The sequence below is a fragment of the Vidua chalybeata genome, chromosome 1, assembly GCF_026979565.1.
Source record: "Vidua chalybeata isolate OUT-0048 chromosome 1, bVidCha1 merged haplotype, whole genome shotgun sequence".
In the NCBI taxonomy this organism is placed as follows: domain Eukaryota; kingdom Metazoa; phylum Chordata; class Aves; order Passeriformes; family Viduidae; genus Vidua; species Vidua chalybeata.
This window is the reverse complement of record NC_071530.1, coordinates 111,150,241-111,161,721: the sequence shown is the minus strand read 5'-3', so window position 1 is coordinate 111,161,721 and position 11,481 is coordinate 111,150,241. Positions and strand designations below refer to the sequence as shown.

At 41.8% G+C, this 11,481-nt stretch overlaps 1 protein-coding gene across 1 annotated transcript in view; it reads left to right on the top strand.

Moving 5' to 3' along the window:
• Positions 1 to 1,366: 1,366 nt before the first annotated feature.
• LOC128785532 (ethanolaminephosphotransferase 1-like) overlaps positions 1,367 to 11,481 on the top strand; it is a 56,145-nt gene continuing 46,030 nt past the window's right edge. Inside the window, exon 1 of the mRNA XM_053938221.1 lies at positions 1,367 to 1,423. Coding sequence (XP_053794196.1) covers positions 1,367 to 1,423 — 57 coding nt within the window. The remainder of the gene's footprint in view (positions 1,424 to 11,481) is intronic.

Below are 11,481 nucleotides of genomic sequence, written 5' to 3'. Positions count from 1 at the left end.
TAGTTGTTCAGACAAATTTCTGCTTTCATGTTTGAGGCTTCTAAGGTTAGAGTTAAGAAGTGAAGGTGATAATTCTAAAATGCTTGGCCTGTTTCAGTAGCTTATTTACACTAAAATACTGCAGTGAGTACAGTACAGGTTGTGAATATTTTATTATGTACCCTTGTAAATTAATTCAATAGCATAACACAATTTAAAAACATGATAATTACAATGAAGGGGATCCCAAATTAAAATTCAGGATATGAACCCATACCACCCGAATTAAAATTAGAATTGGCTCATGAAAAATATAAACTTCATACACTTTAGCTTTCTTAATTGGTATCAAGCTTTTAACTCAGTAACCTGAAGCAAAGTATTAAAGTTCTGGGTTGTTTTCAAGAGCAGAAGTTCAGCTGCTGCTGCTGGAAGCAGAATGCAGGTGTAAGCACATCTCAACTGATTAATGTGTAATTAATAATACAGAACAAGAACCATTGCATACAGTTTGCACTTAACGATCATAACTTGTACATAATTCCTATCAAACCTGCCCAGTTTGTAAAATAACACTGACTCTCACAATACATAAGATGCCTCGTGGGGTGCAAGTAATGGATTTTAATTGATTTGCTTTCTGGATAGATTCCATTTGGTCCATAAAATCTCAGACCCTGATGTGTATGATTTCAACTCTCCCAGCAGAGTACAGCGAAGGTAACACAAGGTGTCATGCCATATGCTTAAATACATTTGCAGCTGAAACTACTCCTGATGTTTTCCAGTGTATCACTCCCCTAGAAATCAGGAGGTGCAGAGTGCACTGCTGACTGATGTGGTGTGGCAGGCTCCAGTGCAGGTGCAATAAAAAGATACAAGACTCAGATTATTGTTGGAATGCAAAGATAGACCTTAATCCTTAGTGTCACTTGTTTCTCAAACGCGGTACTTAATATCGTTTGTGTAGTATTACTTGGCATGTTTTACATTTGTTACTCAGCAATGTTTTGTATAGCGAGTTCACGGGCGCGTCTTCCCCTACGCTGTAAATACGGCATCTTTAATAGACCCGTAGCGAGAAAAACAGTTTGGAGGTGATTCTGCGACGTGCCTTGGGACCGTGAAGTCATTACGGGTGTGAAATACGCCGTGTTGGCAGGCGGGCACCGGAGCGTCCTGGGGCCGCGGGGAGCCGCCTGCCCCCACGGGAGACAGCCCCGCGGGCACCCCCGGCGCGGATGCCCGGAGCCGGGGGCAGGTCCAGCCGGCGGGGCGCGGCCGGGGAGCCGCCCTCCGCCCGCCCCCGGCCCCGCCGCCTCCCTCATCCGTCCTCCCGTCGCTCCCATCCCTCCGTGCCTCGGTGCCGGCGCGGCGCAGGGCGGCGATGTGGCGGTGGCGGTATGTGAGCGGCCGGCAGCTGCACGGCTTCCGACACTACAAGGTACAGGGCAGCCCCGGGGCCGGGAGGGCGGGCGGTCCTCCCCGGGTCGCATCTCGGCTCCGGAGCGCTCCGCTTTGGGCGGCTGGATCCCAGCCCCGCTGTGAATGCGGCCCCGGCCGGCCGGGCCATCCCTCCGCCGCCGGAGGGTCCGCAGGGCTCCACCTGTTCCCGCAGTGGGGTGTCCCGCACCTCCACCTGTGCCCGCCCGCGCCCGGCCCGGCTCTGACGGAGTGCGTGCCCTGGGTAGGAGATGGCTGTTCGCGGGGCGGCAGGTCTCGGTGGAGGCAGAGTGAGCTGGGTTTTGAGTGAGTATCAACGTCTATAAAAGCTGTGCCCGTTTTAGAGCAGCGTGGTTTTGGAGGCATCCGGTGTTTCCGTAAGAAAGCACGCATTGATGCTGCTTGTCTGGCTGTCTGCAAAGCCTTCGGACACAATGCTCTGGCATTGAGAAATAAATAAGAAAGCCGGGGCATGGGGAGGGGGGGGGGGAAGAAAACCTTACTTTAAATAATTTGAACTAAACCTCATGTTTGCAAATAACCAGCATGCAGAATCCCAGTAAATGGGGGAATCATGAGATATTTGAATTTACCAGTGTTATATCATGGACTTAGGAGTTACAGGGGATGTGGTACGGGCATCATCCAGGTTTGTGCCAGTTGAGGTGGAGGTGTCTGAAATGGGCCATGCCACCCTGTTCCCACACCCTCACCTAATTCCTCGTGAAAAGCAGGAGGGGCATGCCAGCTTCTACCAGCACAACACCCAGCCTTTTATTTTATGTTCAGTTTGCCAAAGTAGCCCCTACACCATGCTCCCCAAAATTCCTGCCTTCTTGCTCTTACCGTGTGCCTTCCCAGGCTGGGCTCCAACCAGGGTGTTCAGCTTTTCCTGGTTCCTATCAAGCCCTTCCGTTCCCTGGGCCAGCAGCTCTGCCTGTTCACCTCAGCAGGAATGAAGGTGGAGGAAGTGTGGCTTCGAGAGTGTTCTCCAGGTTGCTTCCTAGGAACTTGTTATGCATAGAAGCTAATTAAAATGTACCAACCTGTTTGTGTGTCTCCGATGTGAGTGGGATAAAACATTCTGCAAGCTGCTTCTGGCCACAGGGCGTGAGTTGCACAGGTCTGTGCTTGAATGGTAAAGCCGCAGTCTTGACTGAGATCAGGAGGAAGAAGAATAAAAAGCAATTTTTAGGATAAATGGACGTTGTTATTTAAGTAACTTTCCTGAATTATTTGAGTTCATAGTACAAGTATGGGAACGCTTGTATTACATTCTTTCTTATCACTTGAATGAAAATAGCTTCAAACAATTGCAGATGAGAAATAATCAAAACAACATTCTTTAAAAAACCTGTAATCACTGTGCCATAATTATGATTTACAGGGCAAATTATTACCAAAAGACAGAATCACATATCAAATAATTTAATTTGAATATATTGGTTTCTCAAGAGCATTGCAAAGAAACTATGTTGGCTAATTTTCTTAAGTACAAGAATCAGCCAACGCAGATACTTAAGAAGTATCTGTTCTACTGTGTTCTGAAAAAAATCCTAGTAAGTGCAGGCTTCAGAACAATGAAATAAAATTATTTTCTTTTATCTGAGGTGACTTGGGACTGGGATATCTTGAAAATAAATAAATCCAAATGGCATAGATTTCACACAGAGAAATAAAGGTACATGAGGTTGGTGCTGCTAAGCTGGTCAGGTATCTGCAGCATTTGCCTGGTGCTCCACGTTGCAAATGCTGCTCACAGTGATTTAAAGTACTCCAAAAATACAAAAGGGGTGCAGCAAGGAGACACTAATCATTACCACAATCTCTTGTCCCTCACCCTCCCATACCTAGGGCTTCCAAAACCCCAGCTTTGTTCTCACCACCTCCTAGACCTGACACATGCTCTTCAACCTCCTGTTGCCCTCTGGCTGCCCCTTCTTCCCCTTCAGCCTAGGGCCTTGCTGCATCCTGGTCCTTCAGCTTCCCAGCCCCTTGGAGGAGATTGCTGCTTCCTTTGCTGCCTACTCAACAGGTGCTAAATTCTGATCACTGTGCCCAGCACACATGGGTAACCTCTTCTTACAACCTCCTGGCTATTTCTGCCCTGTGTTTCCTGGTGAACCCAGTTGTGGGGTAGTGTGGAAGGATATGTGCGTTGGCCCTGTGAAGAACTAGGTAATGTCTGAAAGGATCTGTGAGCATACGTTCAATATTGAGGTAAAACACTGTATTGCTTCCAGACTTGAACTGTGCATAGAAAGCTTTAGATTTAGTGGCATCCATCTCTCTGTTGTACATCACACTGCAACATTGTACTCACAGTACTATCAGGGGCTTAACCTACTCCATACTTTGCACAATTTATCTGCTGAGCAGCTTAAGAAAATAATTTGTGTAATCAACTCCTTTTGTAAAGGTAAATATGGCCTGAAAAAAATGCTGTTCAATTTTCAAAATTTTCACACTGCTGAATTCATTCCTCTGCCATGAATGCTCCAATTGTATGTTTCAGGCACTGTCTGTCTCCTGTTCACAGTTGGAGGAGGGCCTTGGCAACAAAACCAGCACAGTTCTTTGCTAAGGAATGGCAGACCTCTAATGAATGCAGAGATTTCAGCACCCTTTAGCATGTTAGGTCTATGTATATTAGGCTTTTGAAGCAAGTTTTCCCCAGTTACCAAGCTTTGGCTTACATCACAGAGTGACCTCAGAGCACAAAAATGCATTCCATTAGGATGAACCTAAACCAGACAACAAACACACAAGTACTCCCAGTACATTCAGTCCATGGTATTATAATGGAGCCAGTTTAGTGTGATACCTTCTGAAATCCTTATAGCACAGGCACTGGCTCCTCAGGACTAGCTATTTCACCTCACTAATCTATTCCCATTCATTCTGCCTGTTAATGGGGTTTTAGAGATTCAGTTTTCCTTTTTCTGCTTAAAAGCACACCGATAACAGGTGGAGATGTGACGATGAGACAGTTCAGACACAGCCCTGAGTATTACTGCTGTGATATTTCTGCCATCTTCTTGCCTCTGGGGCAGGTGCTGATTTCAGGACAGTTGCATGCTCAGGTGATTTGCTGCAACTGTATCACAGAAGATTCTTATCCTTGGTTTGTGTCCTGTTCTTCAGGACATGGAGCAACACAGCTGAAAAGCTACAACCAAGTGGAATTGTAGGGCTTGGATTGTGTCGTTCCTACTTTTATGTTTTATCAGCATTTTGTAGTTCTAGAAGAGCACCCATGGAATTACACTGTTACCTTTTTTTCTCTGCCTGCTTGGGTTTCTGTTGGAAACAAGCTGTTCTGCAACAACCAGGTGATGAGTACAGATAAAAGCAGAATTTAGTTCTTTATTTTTATTTTCTCACCAGAATGCAGTAATGTCAGTGGCGAGCTTGTGTTGCCATTGTCTCTTCTCATCACTTCATTCTTAGGATTTCCCTTGCATATTTACCTTGAGTCACCTTTTTTTACAGTACCTGTGCACAGAGGTTTTTCAAGCCAGAAAACTTTGATGCTTTATCCTGTTTGGGAATAAAAGAGATCTAAGAACAAACTATAGAGGCTTTACTCAAACAGTAGGCCTGGAAAAGATGATTAAAAATCATATACAGCATTAAAAATTAAGATCTAAGGTTCCACATTTTCATCTTGTTTTGTCCACACTGTTTCTATCCTCTAAGTAATTTTTTAGCAGGTAACTGTGTGGATAAGGGGTGTGGTCAGGAGGGGAGAGTCAATGAGGTATAAATAGTTTCATTCCAGTGAGGGGTCTGCTACTGTCCCACGTTCTCACAGTAAAGTAGGTAGAGGTAATTAACATTAAATCATTGTAAAATGGAAACATTTTAAAGAGTTTAAAATATTTCTTCAAGGAGAATGGAAACATTTAAAGTTTTCTGTGAAAGTAGGAGGTTCTAGCAAGTGGGATTAGACCTACACAACTGTCTGTCTGTCCCAACTCCATTGCTGTACAATACTTTCATTAAGTAACAGAAGGGAGAATATTGTAAAATTTTCACTATACTTAAGAATTTTGAAGAGTAGGTTTATCATTTAAAATATACTTGGAAGAGGGATATAATAGACAGAAATCAATATGAAGAAGTTCAGTAAACAAGGTTTTGCTTAGCGGAAAGAAAATCAACATTTAAAACATAAAATAAGAGACAACAGACTGCAGGAAAGATACCAGGGGATCAGAGTGTTGACAACATTGTGGCTGTTATAATAAAGGGAAAAAGTTCTTAAGCTGGAAGTGTCATAAATATGTCAAAGGGTTACATTTACTCCTGTAGCTGATGTACTGATCAGGTATCAACTGGAATAATGTGTCCTGCCTGCTTTGGCCCACAGTTTGTAGTCCTCGGAATGTCATTATGAATACCAAGAGGCTTAGAAAAGATGAACTGTGTGAGACAGTCTGAGTAGAGTGGAAGTAAGAACCTAATAAAGAGTGCCCTTTTAAAGAAAGACAATATGTGAGTTTTGGCTGCACAAAGAGAAATTTAAGGCATCTGCTAAGTCAGTCTTGTGTTGATAAGGTCTGCTGGAACAGGTACTAAAGGGGATTGGGCAATCATTTTATCGTCTTAAGGCTTGATTTCTCTGAGGCACGACCAACAATCTAGTGTTGAGTATTAATAAAGGAACAGTTGCTGATACCTTTTTATGAAAGTTTTGGGTAATGAATGTATTCTCTTTTAGTGTGCTGACATGGTTGCTTCTTGCAAGCAGTGGGGTCATTACCTCATGGAAACTTGATCTGCATCCTTAATGTATACTGAACGTGATCTTGCATTAGGTGAACGCTCTGGACTAGAAGATCTCTCAAATTACATCCCAGCCCTCATTTTGGAGGGTTAGAGAAACAAGATCAGATGTATGATGATCACATTTCAAGGTCTGACTCTTTCTCTTATACTGACTTATACCAGAAGAGCAAAGTGTGTCGAGTATAATCTAGTGAATTAGTGTTTGGAAATTCAGGATTCCCCCAAATACAAGACTGGATTTCTGTGAAGTCTATGCTTTTCCAAGGCTACAAGTGTAACTATGAGATTTAGAAAAAATCATGGGTTCTGCTCACCTTGATTGAACAGTAGTTTTGCTTTCTACTCTGGTAACACAAGGAGTTGACATGATTTTGAAAATTTAGGAGAAGAGACTTTCATTTGCATGCTTACCTGGACCTTCTTAGGAGACGGTTAATAATGATCATTGCAATAATGCTCATTGCACGTGGACAATTTTATGTATACTGAGTACTTTCTTTATATGTTTATTATATAGTGTTTTTCCACATAGTATTTTTAGGGTTTTCCACTAATATTTAATTTCAAATATTATCTGAAAGCAGTTATCAGTTGTGTCTGCTGTATAGTTAGATTTTTCAAATCACCAGAGTTTATTAAACTGTGTCCTTGAATATTTGAGGCAATGAAAACTAATGTTGTCTGGCCTCAATAAAACCATGAGTCAACAGCCCACTGTTCTACAATTAAAATCTTGCAGTCTTTTTCATGTTACTTTGATGGAAGACTGGAGTTGTAATTAAACGTTGTTGAATAGTATGTGAAATAAACCAAATAACTCATTACTCTTACATTATCTGTCACTGCATTCATGTGTCTCATGTATCAAAGATCCATGGGCCAACTGAATATGTCATTCTGAAAGACAATCTTCACGCATGCATTACCTCTTTTTCCTCATCCCGTTGTAATTGTAGCTGGCAATGTAGCATTTCATGAGTTCTGTAATCATTATCTTCCTTCTACGTATCATATGTTAACGAACCAACAACTTAATGAAATCACATCACAGAGATGCTGCATTTGATATTACTTGCTGCAGGACTTTTTCCCCAATGATGGGAAATTGTACATGGATTTGAGTGTAATATTACACCCATGAATTTACAAAGGTTCATTAGTTCACTTTTGGGACAAATATGCTCATATAAAGAGTTATATGCCTTGTTGAATCTCATAAAAGTGCAAATACCAACTACATAGTTTCATTTTATTGCTTTATCAAGAGATGTTAGCATTCTGAAGTGCTTTTTGGATTTTTATGTGTAGAATATACATGTACACATATGTATTTTTGTTTATTAATTTGTGTTTTAATAGAAGACTAATTGCAAAGATGTATCTGTGATTTGAATGTGTATTGATTGTTATAAATCTAAGGCAACTCTTTTTCTAAGGGTTGTTTTACAGAGGGAGGATACTGTGAAGCATCCCCTCTCTTGTGCATCAGAATATTAGATAACACAAGGGTTCAGTGTATGTACTACAGAACCACTGTTTAGCCTCTCTTATGGAAACTACAACATGCTTTTAATCTGTCTTCCCTTTTGGGCCTGGAGTGGTTTCCCCTCTTTGGGCTCCCCAGGTATTTAGATACACCCTCTGGCAGAGCTCCAGCTGGATGGGTACTTGGTCTACTGTTAGATCGTTAAAGGGCTGCTGGCACATACATGTTTGTACATGCACAGAAATAGGTGTAGCACAAAATCCTGCTGTTGTTTCCTTTTACTAAGTGTGGAAGACCAATCTGCACAAAAAAACCCATAGAAATCAACTTTCTTGCTGTGTTAGATCTTTCTTCAATAGTGAGTTAAGGATCAGTTGTGCAGTTCCTTAAGAGTGTGCAGGTTTTGGTTTTAGCAGGATTTATATTTTTACCAATCTGGGCAAGCCTCTACCTTTGTCCCTTTACAGTAGCCCACATGCAGCTGTCTTCTATTACCACTTGCTCAATATTTAATCATATTTCTATGTTCTTTTTAATTATTTTGGCTTTACTGTTAAGTGCTTGAACGTGTCCCACTAAACAAAGCCTTCTCCTGAAGAGAAAGTCAGTAGCATCCTTAATATAACTACTATTAGTTGAAAACTCGTTGCCGACTTCCAGTCCCACTGACTGTCTACGTCTCCCTGGTCTGGATAAAGCACTTGGTTTTGAGCTCCTGGCTGAGCCTATGTTGAGAAGGAGGAGACCTGCTGAGGTCCCTTCTCACCTGAATGATCCTGTGATCCAAACCCATGGTTCTGTGACCTTAAGGCCATGACATTGCTCTGCAAGCAAGGGGACGTGCCACTGGCAGGCATGAGTCCCTAAGAGCAGCCTGTCCTGACCCACAGCTCTACATGCCCATGACCTCATGGACATGGGTCCATACATACTTCATTAAGGGAAAGGATGTGGCACATGACTCAATGTGTCAGGACTCCTGAAAATGAGGAGGTGAACAATAAATGCTCCTTTGCAACAAAACATCCCCAGGACAGCAGTTTGTGTAACAACAACTTCCTGATGACTTAGTAATACCTATCAGAATTGTTGAGTTACACAACCAATTACATTCTAGGAATGACATTTACTAGGAATAGTATCAGGTGGAAGGAAAATTTAACTATATTTCTGAGCTGTAGTGTGCACAGGCTAATGGAATTGAAGGGGGCAAAGTGAGAGGGGCAAAGTGAGAGGGGAGAGAGGAACTCAGGAGCCCAACTTGGGCAGACTCTTCCTTCACAGTGCAGCTGCATCCAGCCCTAGTACAGGCTTATAACTCCTGGACTTAGGTATTGGTGATCTAATAAAAAAACAAACCAAAACAAACCCAAAAAACAAACAAACAAAAATCCCTAAAAAACCCCCATATATATATGTGGGTAGGGGGAAATGCAGAATACACCAAATTATTGTATAGGAAATAGAAAACCCAAGCCATTATTTATGAATAATTAACTACCTGATGATATAATGTAAAGGAATTCTATTATTAGATATAACAGTACTGTGTTTTGGAATACATCAGCACTTAAACTGCTGAACATATTTGGCATCCACAGTGTTGTGGAGCTCTGTTGTTTACAGCATGCTTCTCTTTCTTCCCTTTGTGACGCTTTTGTTAAGATCCAAGACTGTGTCCCATTTTAACTACAAACCTGTAAAAACATATATGAAGTAGAATTAAACTCCACATGTTTAATGTATTCTAGGAATCTGAAAGATTGATGGAAAATTGTTACCAGATGTGCCATATTTCAGTATTTTCTTTAATTTTTGTGTGGTTCCTGAAGTGTAAGGTATCACAGAAGCCAAGTTAATGCTTCATAAGACATTACCCAGAAGGGTCATTTCCCACTGAGCTCCCTTCAATATAGACTGGTCCATTCCCTGGATTGGGAGGGTCATCTTCCAGCTTTCAAAACCACAAGACCCCCTTATCCTGTGCAAAAGAGAGTCCATTGTCATGCCTCCCATCCCTTTGTCATTTACAAAACACAGGTGTTGTGAACGTAAATGAGTGGCACAATATGGTACTACCTGAGACAAGATGATTCAAGTGCAGGAAAGGGATAGTCTGTTAGTATAAAGAACAGCTGAAATTGAAATAACAACATAACATAGTTATGCAACTACTTTGCTTGCAGCTTGCTTTCTCTCCTCACTCTGAAGTGTGTGCAAACATGCTTTATATTTTTCTCTTAATCATAGTCATTCCAAAATTTTATTCTTGTGATACCTCCACAGTGCAAAACTGGAGAGAACTAGGGAGTCCAGTGAAGATCCAGTGTCAGCTCTCATTAATGGTTAGCTCACTCCCTGTTTGGGTTTTGTTTGTTTATTTCTCTAAAGTCTCTCCAAGGCAATAGCTAGGCTTTTGGTTTGGAAATAGTCTGTTCTGGAGGTAGTGCACATCATTTTTTTGGTTTCACCATCCTTCAGCACTCTTCCAACATGGGCATTTGGGCTTTTGAACATGCACAGCAGACAGGGCTCATTTTCATGCTCTGAAAGTGCCATATTGCTGGGTTACAGTGTAGTCTCCAGATTGTTTCAGATACTTTGAACTTAAAAATATTGAATGCTAATGATGTGTTTGGTGTGTGGGGCCAGATGATGAGGCCCAACACCCCTCCAGCAGATGCCGTGCCGTGCTGATATGACCAGTTTGCAATAATGGGAAGTATTTCTAAGCTGTGTGGATGTGAGCCAGAGGTACCATTTGTCTTGTATTTAGCAGAGCAGACCTTGATCACTGTGAGTGCTTTTGCCCCTTGAGAGCAGAACAGTTGTCTTTCTACTGCGTAGCCAAACCTTTGCTTTTGTTCATTTTTCTTTCTTCTGTTTTCCTGTTACTTTTCTTGATTGTTTATCCCTTCCCCCCCCCCCTCCTCCTCCTTAATCTTGTTTCCTTTCCCCTTTAGCACAGGTGACCAGCAGAAACTTCATCCTGTGCTGGATCCCCTGAATGGAAATTAAGATGCAGGAACCCAAAGTAAAAGTACATTTCATGTGTGCTGCCCGAGTCACCATGTATGTGTGCACGTGTCTGGTGTCTGTATTCTCATTTCTAGCTCTTCTAGAAGCCGTTAACACTGAGAGAGAAAGCAGATTACTTTCAAGGAGATATCAGCTATTAAATAAAACCAGAAGAAGCATTTTTAAAATTGGGAGTAAGATGAAGTCAATGCCATTTTTCCTATTCCCTTACTACTGCCGTTCCCTCTCAACTGTTAAAACTTCTTTTTAAAATAATTGAGAGAAGCTTTCTGATTATTCCAAGCCCTTCTTCTTTGTGTAAGGACAATCTATCCCTTTTCCAGGGCAGAAACTGTTTACAGGGAAGTGCTTAGTACTTGTATGAGCCTTCCACTTAAAAACCTCCAACAGGCTTATCCTCTCTACTTTTGTCCTTTAGTATAAGTGCCCTAAAAATGACAGAATTACACAATAGCAAATGGCAGTTCTTTTTTTACATCAAGTTCAATGGACTCTTACATTCATGTTCATTGGTCATAATGTGAGTGTGTTACTCAGTACTTTGCTTTTCTGAGCAGCCATGAACATTAAACTCCTAAGGATTTCATGGCCTTGAGGTTAGGAGCTTCTTGGGAGCAGAACAAAGCAGAGTATTAAACTGTATAGCAGACTTTATTTGTCAAGTTTTATTTTTTGCCGTGACTGAAAACTATTTTTCCATGGGTGTTTCCTTTGGTCTGGCTAAAACAAATGATTGTGGAGGG